Consider the following 20,002-nt stretch of genomic DNA (forward strand, 5'->3'; position numbering starts at 1 on the left):
TCTTTTTCTTTTCTTTTATTGCTTTATATGTATGTTCTCTCATTCTCTTTGGTTTCACTCTCAGAAAGTGAGAGTGAAACCAAAGGCGTTTGCTGGTACAGCAAACGCCTTTGGCTTCCTTGTAGTGCCATATGGCTAATAATAATAAAGTGGTGAGCACATATACATATTTTTATATTTTGTGTATATATTGTGTATTATAGTTATAAGTCATTGTCTGGATGTTTAGCTAATGGGAAGTGAAATTAGAAAAGTAACTATATTAGAAATTTTGCCTCCTGTTAGCTAAACGGCCAGACAATGACTTATAACTATAATACACAATATATACTGTGTGTGTGTGTGCGCGCGCACGTGTGCATGTGTATATATATGGCGCCTCCGTAGCCAGGTGGGCAGGAGCAGCAGTGCGTAGCACACACTTCTTGATTAGACTGGGGTTCGAGCCCGCGACCACCAAATTGCTCCGGGAATAACCACCACATATTCCCAGAGCAATGTAGCCTTAGTTGCTAATGCTCCTAAAAACCAAATGACAAATAAATAAACAAACAAACAAAACATACATACATACATACATATATATATATATATATATATATATATAAAACAATATTTTAGTTAATTATAATACCAACTAGATAAACTGGAGAATTTAGCAAAAGTATTAGGGGTGAAAACTATACTCGTTTGTTCAAAGTGCCAAGGTTAGTTAACCTAAGTTGGACTTCTTTGTTGTACCCTATAAATAAACACATATAATAAAATAAAATAAAAATAAAATGAAATAGCAAAATTAAAATGATAATATAGCTAATTATAGATATATGGATACATTGAATGGAATGTTAACAAGGGCTAGCTCCACTCAATATATCCCATCAATAATTAGCCGAGGCTATCTGTTTCTGTTTGCCATTTGTCAGTTTTTCAATGTTCAAATATACTGAGAATTTACTGTGAATATATAATCAAATTGGCTTAATTACTTTAATATACCTTAAATTTAGCAGAAAACTGGCAGAATAACTGCTAGCCCGACAGATAGCAGTGAAAATTAATGATAATGGAAGTGAATAATGAATAATATATATGAGTACCAACTATTTATTTATTTATGTAGTGAAAAGGAAGGCTTATGCCTAAAATTAAGGCGAATATGAAGAGGATTAAGGTTAGTAATAGACCTCAATCTCCCTCGAATATATCTATAATTAGCTATATTATCATTTTAATTTTGCTATTTCATTTTATTTTATTATATGTGTTTATTTATAGGGTACAACAAAGAAGTCCAACTTAGGTTAACTAAACTTGGCACTTTGAACTAATGAGTATAGTTTTCACCCTTAACACTTTTGCTAAATTCTCCAATTTAGTTAGTTGGTATTATAATTAACTAAAATATTGTTATATACAGAGAGAGAGATGTAACATACAATCATAAACTTGATGGCATTAATCTGTTCTGCCACTCTTTCTTTTTCTATTTCTTATATTCTTTTACATAACTATATATATATATATATATAGTGGGGTTCAGAGATGACATATAACTACAATATTAACTTAAGAAATACATTTATGAGTAATTTTAAAACTAACAATTTTAGAGGATTTTCTACACTATTCCTGAAGCTGAAAATTTTATTTAATGAGAGGAGAGAAATAAATATAGGAGGTGGCCATTGTATTGAATATATTATTGATTTAAATTATCTTTTCAAAATGGTCTCAAGGATTTAAGGTGAAATGAAATGTAACCATATATGTATGATTAAACAGCACTTCTTTGTTAGAAATAACTCTATTTTTTGCTATATATTTTAATTACCTGCTGGTCCACTTAAAAATTCTGATGGTGGAATAATTGAAACAGCATGGTTTCCTTCAAGTCCATCAGGAAAATCAAGGTCATGATCTATATTAACAAAATCTGCTGGTCCATCCCAGTCATTATCTACAACTTGAATTTGAAAATCTACCTGTTGCGTCTGATCAACTTGGTTTGAGGTATCTTCACGATCATTTATATCTTCTGATTTGTAAGTTTCCTCTTGTTGAGCATCTCCTTCATCAATTTTAGATATTGCTTGATAATCTGCAGGGGGGTTTGACAGATTGGCTTTTTCAGATCTTTCAAGAGAACCACTAACAGTTGGAAGTATATGCTTAGTGTCATCATCTGAATATTTTGTAAGTTCCAGAGGTGAAGATGTTGGCAAGTCTGGAAGGGGAGAAATCTGGCAAGTGGATTGAATTATGTAGCTTGTTGAGACACTTAACTCTGAAATAAATTTAAAAAAAAATTTCAAAGAAGAAAAGAAAAAAGATATTCATTAAGCATACCATATTTTTCAATATCTGTCATTCATTATTTATAATGTATTTTTAAAGTGTAAATATTAAGAACCACAATATTAATATTAAATTGTAACTGAATAACTGAAAATATTAAAAATATTATTGTAACCTTTTTGTTAAAAACCTGCATCACCATCACAATGGTGATGCAGATCCTTCAAGGAAATTTCTCTTGTACTGTAATAGCCTGTCCAAGAATAATGGCTGTTATTCTACCTTCCTAATTACACACACATAGTCTTACTTGAGTAGTTTTGGAAATGAAATGTTAGGGCTCACATCTGGTGAGTATGGGCTTGGCACACCCAGGGTCCTGAGATGGATATCATCATTCTTCTCTTTCTTGGTGATTCCCTTCTACTCTCTCTCTCTCTCTCTCGGGGTAATTCAGAATTTTTTTTTTTTTTTTTGCTGGTTCAGAATAAGCCGCAGGCTTCCTTGTACCGTACAGCTAATAATAATAATAATAATAATAATCATAATAATACTTGGAATTGAACATAAAAAAAATGACAGCAGGGTTTGTGCAACTATTTTTGTTTTCAGCTTTGCACAAACAAGCATATGTGTGTCTACAATTCTTAATTTTCCAAATTAAAAAAAAAAAAATGACAAAATCCCTTGTACACAACTATAGGTGTGTGCAAAGCCTTATACACCCCAATCAGATCATCTTGCAGGTGCCTAGTCTCAAGACATTGCAATTTGCAGAACTTAAGCCTTTCTTGGTAAGCGAAACCCTTTGTTTTGCTCACCAATTTCGCTGCCTTCTCTGTACTCGTTCCAGCAGCTCTACATCCTTCCGAAAATGAGGCCTCCAGACCTATATGCAGTGCTCAAGGTGTGGCCTGACCATTGCATTATACGCAGGGATGATTACCTCCTTATCCCTGCTAGCAAAATTCCTGTATCTCATTGACAAGACACCATGAGCTACTCTTGAAGCCTGTCTGCACTGCTCAGAAAACTTCATATCTGACTGCACAATTACCCACAGGTCTTTTTCATCCTCCACTTCTCTTGAGTGTAGTACCACACAATGGTGCGTTACTCTGGGGTTACTACTACCCATGTGCAGTATAGGCACTTCCTGGCTTATGTAATACTCGACTTTACGTTTTTGCCGGCTGGTGCAAAGTTAAAAAAAATTCGTGGAAATGTATTTTACATCCCGTAGAAATAAATGGAGATATTGTGAAAACATTGCAATGTGAACCCAATAACACAATGTTTTTTTTTTTTTTTTTTGGTAATTCATTCCAAGAGCTCGGAAGTTGAAATTTTCGCTATATAACTAAGCTATTTATCTTTCTAAAAGGTCATTTTTATAATGGAAATTGCACTACACTCAGATCGTTATCATATACTCCGTTATAAGAATCAATTTTTAACAAATTTGTGATATTTTCTAAAACACATTTCTGGAGGTAACTACCAAATAAACAATACGCACTTTCTGATAATTGGGCTTTTTTGTTAGCATAATCTATTATAAATGGGTAGTAAACTCGATCTTATTGTGTTTGCGATAATACCGATAACTGGAATTTTGTGGTTTTTTACATTAAGCTATTATGGTGAAATGAGTTTCCCTTCACTGAAATCTTCAATTATATAAAAAACATAAATAAATTTTCAGAATCTTCTCTTCATTCCTATTTACTTATTATAATGGTGAAGGAAAATGCACCAACAGAGAGTGCAAATGCCGGCAGTTCAAGGAAATGAAATGAAATTGATTTAGAAATGAGGATGAAAATGAAGCAGGACAAAGTTTGTCTCTATTGCACAGAATCAGGTCTCGCTGCTTCAACAGTGAATACTATTTTAAAGGAAAGTGTGCATATAAAAGAACATGTTAAAGGATAAACACATTTAAGATCAAATAGCTATCACAAAACAGCATTTCATTGCTATATCGAAGATGGAAAAGCTATTAATAATACGGATGCAAAATCAGATTCAGAAGCAAGTGCCCCTGAGTTCAATGGCCATTCAAGAAAAAGCAAGAAGTATTTATGAAGATATTAAGGATAAGTACGGCAAACCCCAAGCCAAGTTCATGGCAATTAACGGGTGGTTTAATAGGTTCAAGCATCGCACTGGTTTCCAAAACATTAAATTATGTGGTGAAGTCGCCAGTGCCGATTCTGCAGCTGCAGAGGAATTTTGCGATGTGCTGGAAAAAACCTCTTCTAAATCTCCACAGCCCTCAACTTCCCAGCGGCATGTTTATCAGCTGGAGAGTTAATCCTGGCAATGATGCTTGGAAGGTAAAACTTGCTTACATTATGCCTGTCTCCTCTCTCTTTTTGTACACTTTTGTAATTTTTTCTGCGTATGAGATAAAAAAATTTGATAAGTAATTCTATTTACATGTTCATTGAACATTTCTTTTTTGCTTCAATCAAATTCAGTGTGCATAGTTGCAAGTGCTGCATAAGCACTTGAGGAAATTCCGGCTTATGTAAAATTCGCGTTCAGTAGAGTTCCATGGAATGCAACCTTTACATAAGTCAGGGAGTGGTTGTACTTTGCATTTGTCAATGTTAGACTTCAGTTGCCACTTCTCAGCCCATCTGCTCATCTTTTCATCATCATTAACAACCCTGCCAACCTTCATATCATCTGCAAACTTGGACATTAAGCCTAATATACCTTCATCAATATCACTGATAAATACAGAAAACAACAATGGGACCAACAACAAAGCCTGGGGGTCTCTACTAATAACATTAGTGCACGAAGCCCAGTGTCCACTGATTACCATTCTCTGTCTTCTCCCACTCAACCATCCCTTTATCCATAGCAGCAACTTGCCCTTAATGCCATACTGCTACAATTTGTACAGTAGTCGTCCATGTGTAACAGTATCAAAAGCTTTCCTAAAATTCAAGTATATGATATCAGAATTATTTTTTGCATCTAGTGCTTTTGCGACCACATCTTAGGATCTTGCCAAATCGGTCAGGCAAGCTTTCCCCTTAACAAACCAATGCTGTGTCTAAACTATAACTGTGGTCTTGTCTAGATGATCCTGCAGTACTTCTTCAACCAGTTATATTAAGGGAGGCAGTAAACGAAGTAATCAAATCCTTAGTCATAATTATGAGAACATCCTTGGATTCAGAAGAGGTCTCCATGGACTAGAGATTTGCAAATGTATCCCCAATTCATAAAGGGGGATTAAAGGGTGACAAGAGTAATTACAGACCTGTTAGTTTAATTTCTGCTCCAGAGAAAATAAATGGAGTTACTGGTCAAAGATGCCTTTGTATAAGGCAAGGGTAAGGCCAAAACCTGAGTACTGCATACAGGTCTGAAGGCCCATTTTAGGAAGGATGTAGAGCTGCTGGAAAGAGTACAGTAAAGGGAATGAGACTGGTGAGGGGAACAAAAGGTTGCTCTTACCAAGAAAGGCTTAACTTCTGAAAATTATAGCATCTGGAGACTAGGCACCAGCAAGGTGATCTGACTGAGGTGTGTAAGACTGAATGATTTGAGGAAGCTCAGTGCTGATGGGATTCTTCCTTTTGCTCAGATTATGCAATTGAGTGGCATAAATTCAAAGTAAGGAAAGACAGTTGCAGAATAGATGTGTGGAAATTTGCCTTTAGCCTGCAGGTATTTGATTGCTGGAACAAACTTCCATCTCATTGTGGAAGTTGATAGCTTAAATAAATTCAAGGAACTGGACAAATGTTTGGAGTGAATGGATAGGCATCCTCTCCCTCCCCATCTTCTTCAACCCATGCATGGTACCAAGTATTCTCACGTGTATAATGACTAGGGTGGCACTCAGCCTTGCAGTTATCTCCACCTATATAATCTGTAGGCACAGGATCCTATATTACGGCCTGAAATGTAAGTGTATGTGTGTGTCTATGATGTGTAATGTGTGTGTGTAAAGTCATGCCTCTCTGCGACCAGGGAACAGCCACCACCTGGTCAGATGCACCCTGGTGCCTGTCCCAGGCACAAAGAATTGGGCCTGTATTACTAACATTGTCTGTACAAAAATCCATAAGATATTCAGATTCATTACCCATATAAAAATTAGATATTTCCTTTTTTAATTCTTCCCTTATAGTTTTATTATAAGGGACAGTCATAAAGAATGTGGTTTCAGGATTCCAAACAACTACAAAAACACTATGGGTTGGGTACTAATCCAAAACTAAACAGCTTACTGTTAAAAGGTCTGTGACCAGTTAAAAAAAAAAAAAGAAAAAAAAAAAAAAGAGGTCTCCATTTCAGAAAAAAAACCACTTAGTAACTTTATGATTCCACACATTTGACTTCAGGAACAAATAATCTACTTATAACTCCAGTGTCACTTAAGTTCCACCTATCCTGCCACCTTTCAATTAAGAGGCTCATAATCTTTTTGGCCTGTGGCATACGCATAGATGTATCACTAGTAATATCTATGAATTTTAAAGTTCTGCCTTTCCTCAAATAATAAGAAAAGCTCTATAGGCAATATACAAGTCCAGAGGTATCAGCCAAAACCTGTATAGCATTTGTTGATACTGTTCTACAGAAAATAAAGAAGGCTAAGATCATCTTCCTCTGTACAGACAAAAGCTTTTGCTTAAATTTAACATTAACTACACTATTATACCACACATTCACACCATATGCTATTATAGGCAGAAAAACTGCTTTGTAATACAATATTAAAACCTTTTTAAGGCCCCCTTCCTCTGATCTACTTATTCTTAATACTGCAGATGAAATTTTTTGACCTTATCACTCATAAATGTCAAATGTGGCAAAAAAGATAATTGACTGTCAAAAATTATTCCTAAGGGCTTAGTCACCTCCACCATTGGAATTTGTTTACCCTCCAATAAGACCCTTGGGGGTCTACCTGGATCCCATTTTCCTTTAAAAACCATCATAACAGTTTTCTTTGGAGGGTAAACATGATTCTAAACTCTCCATTGCAATCTTAGCATTTATTTCTAACATCAATCTGGACCTACCTGGCAAACAGATAACCAGATCATCTGCATATGCGATCCTTTTGCAAAAATGAAACTTCTTCCATAACCATAAATTTAGGACAAGGTTCCAAAGAAGAGGCCCCGGGACAGAGCCCTGGGGAAAACAACCTCTTGAAACCTGCCTACTATATCTAAGATAGTGTGAACATACAATTACCTGTCCATTTATTAAATAACTTCTAATTAAATTATATAGATGTTCAGGGCAATATAATTTTCTTAGGGAATACAATATGCTTTGATGCCATACAGTGTCAAAAGCACCTTCAAAATCAATATACAAAACTAGTACATATTTGGATTGAGCTGTCTGTATACTATTTATATATATCTGTATACTGTTTGTATACTATTTCCTTAGTGCCAATCCTTATTCTCGTTTAAACATAACTTTACAGTTTTACGTTTTAAAACTGACAACTAGAGGATGACACGATGCACCTCTTTCTCCTCTGAGCTTAATTTTAATTTTTAACTTATGATTTTAGTTTTTAATCTGAGATCTTCTCATACCCCCCTTTTTATATAATTTATGCAACTAAAATGGATCATGAGGTGAGTGCCAGTTTTATTTAAGCTTTGACTAAAGTGTATATTTTTCATTTTAAAGCATTTGTTTTTTTTCTGACAGCTTCATGAATTTGAGGTTGCAATACATGTTCAATAGGTAATTTACTTACAATGGATTTGTGGTACTAAAATGATACATACACTCTTGAGATTGTAAAGAGTGTAAATGTCTTTGAAACACAGCATCAATTATAGTTGCATGATTAGTAGTCGATACAGATCTAGAAGTATTTAACATTAGTCCAAATTTATTTTTTAAGAAATCAGTCAAAGGTTTGGATTGAGTATCTGCAAAATTAATGTTGAAATCTCCACTAAGTATCATTGGTATTCGTTCGCATTTCTTGTAAGAAAATTGTTGTAGCAATGCAGCTCCATCAATCTTGTAAGGAAGTAAAACGAAATGGTTGAATTCAATGATGTGTTTGATCTTTTTGGTTATGTGAAATGTAAATGACTACCGACAATATCGTTTGACCATCAGGAAAAAGGCATTCAGCTGCACAAATATCTCCAACAGGTCTAACACTCATGGATTTGCCAACAGTTTGTCGATAAATCACTTCCATATGAGAAGTAACAACATAAGTATGATTTTCTCTCTTATGATAAACTGCTACACCACCAGCTTGTTGATCTTCTCGTTTGAATTGAATGACACAATCAAAGTTATGTATGCTTACTTCTTTGTTATTTAGCCACATTTCGGAAAGTAGAAGTAAATTGGATTGTTGTGACTGCATCAGTGAGATCGTCACCGTGAGCACGTAAACTTTGACAATTTAACATTAGAATGGAAAGATCTTGTCATTTACTGATGAATAAATAAAATAAGTTTTCTGTTTATACTCCGGCATGACAACCAAGTCAGTAGAGTTTACAATAAATCGTCAATACAAATATTTATCGTATTTAGTAGTCACAGGCTTGAACCCCGGTCCACTCAAGGAACACGTGCTATGCACTCTCGGAACTCGTATAAAGTATCTTGCATGGTAAATAGAAGATTATTTGATAACCTGGTCATTTCAGCTTGAAGTGCCAGAGTGGATGTAGCATTTCTCAGTCCGTGATAAAATTTCTTTTCACCATTTGCAGCAATAATATAAAGATCATTGACATTTGTAACTTGAGATGATGCAACATCAACTAGTTGTTGTTCGTGATATTTCTCTTATTCATAAACTATGGAACTGAAAGTACCTTCCTGAGATTTATGGATGGTAATAACACAAGCCAGTATCAGTGGAAAATGATTTCATTTAGCTGAGATTGTTCCGTTGTTATTGAATGAAACATTCGTACTTCTTCATGTGATCAGTATAGCTTCTAAATCGATTTCTCTAGCCATAGCAAACCGATGAGCCTTCATTCTAGCAGGTCCCTCAAAGTCGAAGCTGGTTGTTGCAGCATACTGCGTCTAGCCGGTTCAAGAATCAATTGAAAATCCTCAGGTAATTAATTTCAACTCAAATCTTCTGGATGGAAATCTTCAGGAAGTCCTTGAATATAATTTCGTGATGTCAATGGTACAGCTTCTTGATGAGAATCGATGTAGAAGATTGACGTTGATCAAAAATCTTGAGAAGCTGATTTTATTAAACTCTGCATTTTTTTTCATCCTCTATGTTTTTGAACTCAATTCTTTTGTCAACATGGGAAGCTTCTTTGGTGGCTTTAAGCTTCCATTCTTGCATACTTCTCTCGATTTCCCTCAGCTAGAGTTTTAGCCATCTTCGAAATACTTTTATAGGTATTTTTACAATTCAGTAGTTAGCGAAATCCGTTTATAGACTAGTATGATGTCCTAACCAAAAATTACTGCAAGAAGTTATTGTTTATTGAAGTGATTATTTTATCATTGCAGTTTTGAATCAAAGTTATTTAAAATTTAAGCAATGAAATGGTCTTGTGTGAAAATATTCTTTAATAAAATCTGCAGATTTTATTAAAGTCTGCATTTTTTTCATTCTCCACGTTTTTGAACTCATTCCTTTTCGGCACGAGAGGCTTCTTCAGTGGCTTCGAAGCCTTTATTCTTGCATAACATTACTACCCGCTGCTTACTCTACTGATGAGACTACTGATGAGACAACATTAGTGACTGAGTTAGCAGCTTTTAGGAAGTGATGTCATTTCCATATGTGTTTTACTTGTGTTTCCTAATTTATTATCATGAATGTAATAAATGTATGTGACATAATATCAGTATTGCTACAGATGTGTGTCACCTACAAAAGAAAGAGATTGTTCCTAAATGCAATCTGTCAATAGCAAAAAAACACAGTTCTCAGGTAATTTCTGGGAGTTTTGCATGTGTTGGTCACGTGTATGGTATGCACTCATTCTTCTCTGTTAGATGTCAAGCATCGGTTCCTAATTGAGGCATAAGGCCTCGGTTAGGAGCCAATCTGCATTAAATTCTTGGGAGATGTTTCCCGTCAGGATGATATATCCCAAGTGGGTCAAATATGCCTGAATTTTTTTTGGTAGTAAATCTATACTGAATTTAATATAATTTAAATTATAATTGTGAATTATCTAAATGGAATAAACAAGTTTGGTTTTCTGATTTACAGTGTCTCCTAATTTACATGCACGCACACACACTTTGTTTACATCCAGTAGAAACTTGGTTATTGGACTAATAAGGGGAAAGAGCAGAGTGAATTAGTGAAAAGTCTGAGTTACAGATTATAATTATATGTAAATAATTTCAAGTTGCAGTTCATTAAAGAAAAGAAAATTTATTCATAATCTAGAAATATATATTAATTTTGATGGTTTTAGGTCACAAATATGAATTGAACCAATTGTAAATGGTTAATAAAATTTTATTAAACTGTGTCCTGTAGCTGAGTGGTCAGGAGTGGGAGTGTAGTAGCACATGCTCTTTGAGTAGACTGGGGTTCAAGCCCCTGACTGCTAAACACGGTCAATCTGCACTGGACCAGTGTGGCAAATTATGGTCCATTTCTCTGAACATGAATCATTAAGGTTTGCATCTTGCAGTGGATTGATAATGGCTACAGTTTACCTTTTTTTTTTTCTTTTTTATTTAAAACTGAATAAAAAGTGTTCAAATCAAATAGAAAAAAGAATAAGGCAATTTTTTTAAGCAATAATCTTTAAGGAATGTTCTTAAATATGATATTTACAAATTTAAGCAGATGTAGATGGCCCTCCTAATTGTATTTTTGACTTTTGTATTAACTTTTTTGAATACACTGGAAATTTTCTGTTGAGTAAAGGTCCAAATATAAAGGTCCTACTGAATTGACATTTCACAATATTGTTCTTCATATCTCTTGCAGTGAAAAAATATTTTTCAAACTTCTCATTAGATTTGGCAAATGTAATAAGAGTATAAAGGCTGTTTATGAATTTAAGTAATTCAGCTTTTTTTCTTTCTCCTTCTTTTCCTTCTTCCAGCTGCATCTATGGATTTCACCATCTTGAAATGTTGCTATTTCTTCTTCCATTACCATATGATATCTAGCATCATCTTCATATAACTATTTTTGCATCTCTCAAATTAATATCCTTTTTTTGCCAATATTGTACAAATAATTTTGTTAATTTTCATCTTTCCTTTGGAATCATCACTATTTTAACAGTTTTTCCACACTTAATATTGTACTCTACTTTATGCCATTCCAACTTGCAGCCCAATATTAAATAGCTCTTTTTATTATAATTTTCAATATTTGTCACTGCCTTTTCTCCTCATATGTACTGCTTACTGTTACAATTATCATTGATGATGATTCCAAAACAACTTAAATTTAAAGATTAAAATATTTATTAAATTAACTAATGAAATTTGTAGTTTTCCTTTACTGTTGGTCTGATTTTCAATCTACATTATTAATTGTTTTTGATTAAAATATATAGAGATTAATTATTTATTAAAATAACCAATGAAATGTGTAGTTTTCCCTCATAACTGGTTTAATTTTCAGTCTACATCAGTAATTGTTTTTGTTATTGAAGAAGTTTTGCAATTTAAAAAAAAAAAAAAAAAATGCTTTTTTAAAGCCCGATTGGTGCCATCTGTCAGTTCCAATTACTGAAGCATACTGGCTTCATATTTTATTGAAGTGTCTTCTGGTTGTTGACACTAGTTTCAGATTTTTTTTTCCCTATAAGCAATTGTTTTTCTTTTTTGGTGCAAAAAAACAGCACTCCACTAGAAATGAAATTTTAATGATAATCATGTGCCAACATCTGACTAGCACCCAATTATTGAAACTTGTGGGCTTTTAGATTAATGGTTTATGTTTTCAGCCACTCAAAACAGCAACATGTTCATCACCACATAGCAACAGTGAAGATTAACATTCAAATATAGGCAGCAATAAGCAACACAGGCAGACTACACCCATAAAGTGCATTGGGGTAATTATTTTAATAAACTTAATTAAAAATATACATTTTTTAATAATAATAAAAGAAATTTTTCACAGTTGTATTCATAATAATTAAAATAAAGGTATTGTCAAGAAGCAAACAATTTTGAATAATTTCTTGCCAATTTTTAATGTTACAAATGGTATAACTTTTTCCAAATAAATGCATGTAGATTAAAGATAAATTTACATGCCCACTAGTGGGTTAATACAAATTTTTACAACTGAGTATGACTCCTTGATCCATAGGTTGTATGAGGGCTGTGGTATTGGGAAATAGGAAAAGGCATTGCTCTTGCCATTGCCCTCTTGATTAAATTTCAACAAAAAGGATGTGTAAGTGCATTATCTAATAATAACAATGCCTTAATATTTTCATCTAAATTTAATTTTCCCTTTGGATGAATAATTTTAATTCTTTTACAAAGTTATTTGTGCAATTCTGAAAAAATTTCAGAATTGTATTATTCAGTTCTTATTTAGGAAGCATCTCCATTCTCAATTAAATTTAAATAAAAAACATAAATAAAATTCTGCATGTATAAAATAACATGTATAAATAAAGGAGGCAGTCCAAAATATATATGGATAACATCAACTGTAAAATACCACAAAGTTTTTGAAAGCACTCCAATGGGAATGTAAGGGAAAGAATGAATTAGGTCCTTGAGGTTGTCACAGACATTCTCTCAGATATGCCAGACAAGCTGTACTTGCTACCCGGGAGTCTAAAACGCTGATGGAACTGATATTTGGGTGACACTCAAGTCAAGTGGACCCAATTTCGGCGAAGTCTGGATGGTCTGTTATGTTGGTTTGTTATTTGGTTTTTAGGAGCATTAGCAACTAAGGCCATATTGCTCCGGAAATATGCGGTGGTCATTCACTGACCTTTCCACATCCTCTGTATTTGGTGGTGACTGGCACGAACCTCGGTCTAATCAAGAAGCGTGTGCTATGCACTGCTGCTCCTTCCCATCTGGCTATGGAGGCGCCCTCCGGATGGTCTGTGACAGCCAAATACTCTGCTTGCACCTTCACGATGGTGGGACTGTTAGTAATTCTGGGTATAACCTCCATGCACAAGTACATGGTGGGTGACCACCCAGGTGTGAACCAATGTAAGCAGGGGTCGAGGTGTGCCGCCCACACCACATGGAGGAGTGCCGCCCCCTCTATGTTACCAGGCAGTACTAGGTGGTAGATGACTCTCATCAACGGGTGCAATACCACCACTTTGCTTATTGGAGGCATGAAGTGGTGGAACCCATGTTTAGTCTAGAGCTAAGTTCTGGTCAACCTTTCCCTATCTCTTCCATCATGCAGTATGATTGATGACTTTTGAGGTTATGATGAACATCGTGGCAAGATCCAATATTCCTTACATTTTGAGGGTACAGCTCTAAAATGGTGTTCGCAGGCCGGCCGCTAGTTAATACACTGGACCGAACCTATTGGTAACTCTCTAGGAGGCTTCCGGATCAGCTAGTGTATAATCTTGCTACCTCTACTCTGCCAGATAGTAACTGGAGGGAGTCCGAGTAGTGTGTATGCGGGGAGCATTGTCGAGGCCACGTTATGTCAAGGATCTGGGTATATGCTTACCATATGTATGCCATATCCAAAAATTTCATTACTTCATATAGCATGTCCCACCCACTTTTTCTTACTATTGAATACACCATGAATTGTCAAACTAATAGAGCAAGCTTATCTGCGAAAAGATCTAAACCTCCCAAGCACTTCCTAATTCATTTCACAAATATATGTGGTCTCAATTCTAATCTCAACGATGTCCATTTGCAGTCTGCCAAACCCCATGTACTTTTTCTGACAGAATCTCAGTTATTGGTTGATTCAACTACTGCTCATCTCAGATGCCCTAATTATTCGATGTATGATTCCTTTCGTCTCAAAGGTGGTACTTGTGCATATGCCCGTTCTGATATTCCCTGTCAGAGACTTGGCAATTTGGAATCTCCTCTCTGGCTTAAAATCTCTCTACCTCATTGTGTCAAATTCATTTGTTGTCTCTACAGTTCGCCCAATTCCACTAATCACTAGGAGCTCTTTGACTTCATCTCTTTGCAACTTGACTTTCTCCAGTCCAACTTTCCTAACAATGAGGTAATTTTCCTTGGTGATTTTAATGTTCACAACTCCAGCTGGCTTCCATTTTCTAGACACACTGACCCAGCTGGTCGAGATGCTGACACTTTTGCAATTACTAATGATCTTGCACAGATTGTTCATTTACTACAAGAATACTGGACAATCCTAATCATACAGCCAACACGCTTGATCTTTTTCTCACAAACAACCCTTCTAAGTACACGGTCGAAGTGAAAGGTCCTTTAGGCACTTCAAATCACAACTTGGTGATTGTCTCTTCTCGGAGCCTCTGTAGCCAGGTGGGAAGGAGCAGCAGTGCATAGCACATGCTTCTTGATTAGACCGGAGTTCGAGCCTGTCACCACCAAATACGGAGGATGCGGAAAAAGTCAGGGAATGACCACCGCATATTCCCCGAGCAATATGGCCTTAGTTGCTAATGCTCTTAAAAATCAAAATAACAAGCACAACAACAACAAGTCTCTTCTCCAATGGAACCTTTATCTCATGGCTATTCCCAAACTCGTGTTGTTTGGCATTATAAGAATGCAAAATGGGATGACCTGCGAGACTTCTTTTCTTCTTTTCCTTGGTCGGATTACTGTTTCAAAACTTCTGATGTCAACGTTTGCTCAGATCGTGTCAGTAATGGAATAAAAGGAATGGAATCCTTTTATCCCACACTCCACTTTAAAATCTCGTCCTTTATCTAAACCTTAGTTTTCCAATAAATGTGCTAAGGCTGTTCAAGAGAAGAATGCTGCATATCGTAATTGGCTTGTTTCTAATTCTTCAGTTTCATTTTCTGCCTACACCAAAGCTTGCAACAATTGTAAAGCAGTTATTAATCAGTCCAAACTAGAGTTTGAACAGGCTAAGAGTAGAAAACTTGCTTCTTGCCCTAATGGTAGCAGAGCATTCTGGTCTCTTGCCAAAGCTATTGGCCGCAACTTTTGCCCATCTCTGCTCCCACCTCTGTCCAAACCAGATGGTTCTGTTGTCACTTCAGCCAAGGATAAAGCCGACCTGCTAGCATTCCCATTTTTATTCCAACTCATGTATTAATGATCTTGGTAAAACACCTCCCACCATTCCCAACATGCTCCATTCAATGCCTCCTATGGTCTTCCGTCAAAAGGATGCCAGAAGGATTTTGAAGAATCTTGATGCTAAGAAAGCTCCAGGTCCCGATGGTATTTCTCCACTTGTTCTCAAAACCTGTGCTCCTGAACTTACTCCTATTCTTTGCTGCCTTTTTTCACTTTCTTATTCCAAAGGTGTTTTTCCTTCTGCTTGGAAATTTGCTCATATCCAGCCAGTTCCTAAAAAGGGTGACATATTTCTCCCATCCAATTATCGTCCCATTGCAATTACTTCTACGCTTTCTAAAGTAATGGAGAAATCAATTAACCGCCAACTCTTAAACTACCTAGAAACCTTCCGTCTGATCAACGATCGCCAGTATGGATTCCGTCAGTGTCGATCCACTGGTGATATTCTGGCTTATGTTACCCATTTATGGACTAATTCAATGGAAAGGTTCGGTGAAACACAAGTAGTTGCTCTTGACATCTCAAAGGCTTTCGATCGTGTTTGGCATAAAGGTCTTCTTAACAAGCTTCCATCATATGGTTTGGCAACTGTTTTTAGTAATTGGTTATCCAGTTTTCTCTCTGATCGCTCACTGAGGGTGATGATAGATGACTCTCTGTCTTCTAACTTCTCCACTAATGCCGGTGTCCCCCCAAGGTTCAGTTCTTTCCCCCACTCTTTTCCTCTTGTATATTAATGACCTTCTTCCATTGACTGGAAATCCATCCATAGTTTTGTCGATGATAGCACATTGCATTCCACTTTCCATTTTGAGAAACCTTGTGCTGCTCAATCAGCCTCAATTTCTCAAAAATCTGTTACCAATTCCTTAAACGCCAATCTTCAGGTAATTCTCCAGTGGGGCAAAGACAACTTAGTTGATTTCAACCCTTCTAAAACTCAGTCTTGTCTTGTATCTCACAAAAAGGATTCTTCTGCTCCTATGCTTATCTTTAGTGACACTCTGATTTCTAGGCAAAATGATATATCTTTTTTGGGGATTACCCTGACTTCTAATCTCTCTTGGCACAAGCACATTACAAATATTGCTTCCTCTGCATCTAAAAAACTTGGTTTTCTCTTTTGCTCTCGCCGTTACTTTTCTTCCAAACAGCTGCTCACTCTGTATAAATCACAAATATGCCCTGCCATGGAATATTGTTCCCACATCTGGGGTGGTGCCACCAAAACCTCTCTCAGGTTCTTGATTCCATTCAGAGAGGTCAGTTAGGTTAATTAATGATTCATCTCTAACAGAGTCTCTCCACTCGCTCTCTCACAGACGTACTGTTTCTGCTGCATGCCTCTTCTACAGATACTTCCATGGGCACTGTTCTTCTGAATTGGCTTCTATAATTCCCACTCTCTCTTTCAAAACAGTCCGAACACGTGCCGCCACCAGCCAACATCCATTTACTGTCCAACTTAAAACTCACAGAACCAACTTTTTATCTTCCTCGTTTATTCATTCAACTGCTGTTTTCTGGAACAACCTTCCTTCATACGTATTTCCTGAAAATTACAGTCTACAGAAGTTCAAGTCCAATGTCAACAAATATCTTCTTTCGTCTTCTCACCCTCCAACCCAAGCACGGCACTAAGTACTATAGGTTCTAATACCTCTCATGTTTGGCATTTATAAAAAAAAAAAAAAAAAAGTAATCATCAACAAAAATCTACAAAGCAGTTGTACAAGGATGCCACTGTTTGTGTTGAGGCAAAGGTTATAATGAACAGACAGTGAATGAACTTGCATTACATATATCTATAAGGTATGAAAACCTAAAAATGAGTGAGCACATTTTCAGCCAGATAGGTATCCAGGAATGGAAATATAATTGTAGAAGAAGAACTCTTTACTGCATACAAAGGGCACATGCCATGTGCCAAGTGATGAAAACAAGATTCTGCAATGAATGGTACCTTTTTCTCACAATTTTCACATCATGGATGAGATATGGATTCTACTATTTAATCTGGGGGCTAAGTGTCTGTCTTCCCAACAGAAACAATTAATTCACCAGAAGCTGTCAGAAGTGCAGAGAAAATGACAGTTGCAATTTTTTGTTGTGCTGATGGTATCATCTTCACATACTGCATTCCAAAGGGCATTATGGTTACAGGAAACAGCTATCTAGTGGTTCTGAAGGAGAAATTCCTCTGAACTTTGCAGCAGAAATATCCATACCTTATAAATCATCTTCACATTGATGCATCGTATTGATGCTGATAACTACTGTGCAAGAATTTTTTAGGGAAAACAAATTTGGGCATCATACTTAAGTATGATGTGAAATGTTAAAATGTGAAATTTAAATATACAACTGTGACATGACACTAACCAGAACTATAAGAAACTATCAATTCCCACTACCAATTATTGTAATTCTATCAATTCCCACTATGAATTATTGTAATTTTATCAATTCCCACCACTGATTAATGTAAATGTATCAACACAACTAAACTGCAATATAAAGCAACCTATATTAACATGTTATTCAATCCTCTCAGAACTTATGAGTATATACATGTATTACCTGGTTTATAGTAGTCATAGAGCTTTACAACAGCTGGAGCTGCTCCTTCAACTTCAATTTCATGCTTAATAAAGAACTGAAAGCACTTCTGCTGATTAGTTAACTGAAATAAAAATCAAAATTAAAATTTGATATCCATAACAAAATAGATTTCAAATAGCAATAAAGTTCATGAAGCATAATATATAGTATTTTTTTTTACTCTTTTTATTAAACTGTACTCTGATTACTATTTTCTGGCATTTTATGCACATAAATACTTATAAATACATTCATAATTCAAATATATACTCCAACAGAAAGTAATATTGATAATGAGGTGGAGCAATTTTATGCGCAAATACAAGAAACTTTGAATATGACAAAATGTGGAGAAGTGACCATTTTTATGGGGGATGGCAAAGTAGGAAGTAAAGAAAAAATGGGAATAGTAGGAAAATTTGGACTAGGCATAAGAAACAATAAGGAGAACATCTGGTACAGTTGTGCAAAGAAACCGAACTCTGTGTAATGAACACATTTTCCCAACCACAAAGAAGGCTATATACATGGAAAAGTCCTTGGGATGTCACAAGAAACAAATTATATCATAATAAACAAACATTTCAGAAAGTGTCGTACAGGTGAAGATCCTGCCAGACGTTAATTCAACACACAACCCAGTAAAGACAAAAATCAAGCTAAAACTGAAAAATATAGATACAATAAGAAATATACCATGCAAAGGATTGATAGAGACAAAATAAAGGACAAGGACCTGAGAAGTAAATTTAATGAAGAAATAAGAAAAATCAAGGCACAATAGGTGACTTAGAGGAAAAACAATATCATAAGACCAAGAGGAGACCAAGAACTGACTGACTCCCTTTGGAACAGATTTAAAGAAATCTTGAAAAGTACGACAGTCTTTAAAAAAGTGAACAGAGTAAAAAAGAAAAACTGTATGATAGAGGATATTCTCTTATTAATGGAAAAAAGAAAGAAACAAAAATTGAGACCAACAGCAATATAATAGTTTAAACAGGTCATATCAGACAGGAATGCAGAAAAGCAAAGGACAACTGTATAAATAATAAATGTAAAGAAACTGAAGAGTTAGAGAGGAATTCCAAAACCAGGGCAATTTTATTGCCTTGGTTTTTGAATTCATGGGAAAAAGATGATATTTCCAACAGATGGGCTGAATATATATACAGGAACCATATGATGATGACAGAGGAAATAATCATGCAGAAATGAAAAAGGAAGGACTAGAAATCCTAAAGGAAGAGGTGATAAGACCCAATAAAGAATAACACAGGAAATTCCAAGAAGACCTAATAAATTCTACATTTGTGCCTATCTCCAAAAAGTAAAAGAGTCAGGACTGTAAAGACTTCAGAATCATACACATTATGAGCCACATAACTAAAATATTACTCAGTGGAGAAAAACTGCATAGAGAATAATGAATAAAATTGAACAAGAAGTCGATACAAAACCCCTAACTTGCGACTTTGTTTCAACAAGAATAGGTCAATGTTGAAAAAAAAGTAGTGAGCTAGGGTTAAATTTGAAAGTTTCTGCAATTCTGCCCAGACACAATAGGAGGGAGTATACGATGAGAGCCTTGTCAATCAATTTGCCCCTGGAGAGATTGTGCAAGACTCATGGGTTAGAATTTTTTTCAGCATGGTCTGTGCTTGCTAACAGGAGAGGCTGTTTTACAGAGATGGGATAAACTTAAATAGAAAGGGTGCAAGAATATTTGCTGATGCTATCAAGACAGTGTTGGGTGGGTCAGAAAAATGCTAGCTTGGGAATGGATTCACAGACTAAAACATTAACAGTAGCCACAGGCAGAAGCGAAAGTGATTCTTGCACAGCTTCTATTGGAATGAGCAACAGCTTAGAGAGCAAATTTCTG

At 35.5% G+C, this 20,002-nt stretch overlaps 1 protein-coding gene across 1 annotated transcript in view; it reads right to left on the reverse strand.

The window, feature by feature from the left end:
• Positions 1 to 20,002, reverse strand: part of LOC150083280 (murinoglobulin-1-like) — an 892,685-nt gene that overhangs the window by 124,953 nt on the left and 747,730 nt on the right. The window contains exons 31-32 of the mRNA XM_090378459.1: positions 18,097 to 18,199; positions 1,835 to 2,287 (exon numbers count right to left, since the gene is read on the reverse strand). Coding sequence (XP_090234585.1) covers positions 1,835 to 2,287; positions 18,097 to 18,199 — 556 coding nt within the window. The remainder of the gene's footprint in view (positions 1 to 1,834; positions 2,288 to 18,096; positions 18,200 to 20,002) is intronic.

The sequence above is a fragment of the Mastigoproctus giganteus genome, chromosome 7 (assembly GCF_048544385.1).
Source record: "Mastigoproctus giganteus isolate SK-2022 chromosome 7, ASM4854438v1, whole genome shotgun sequence".
Taxonomy (NCBI): Eukaryota; Metazoa; Arthropoda; class Arachnida; order Uropygi; family Thelyphonidae; genus Mastigoproctus; species Mastigoproctus giganteus.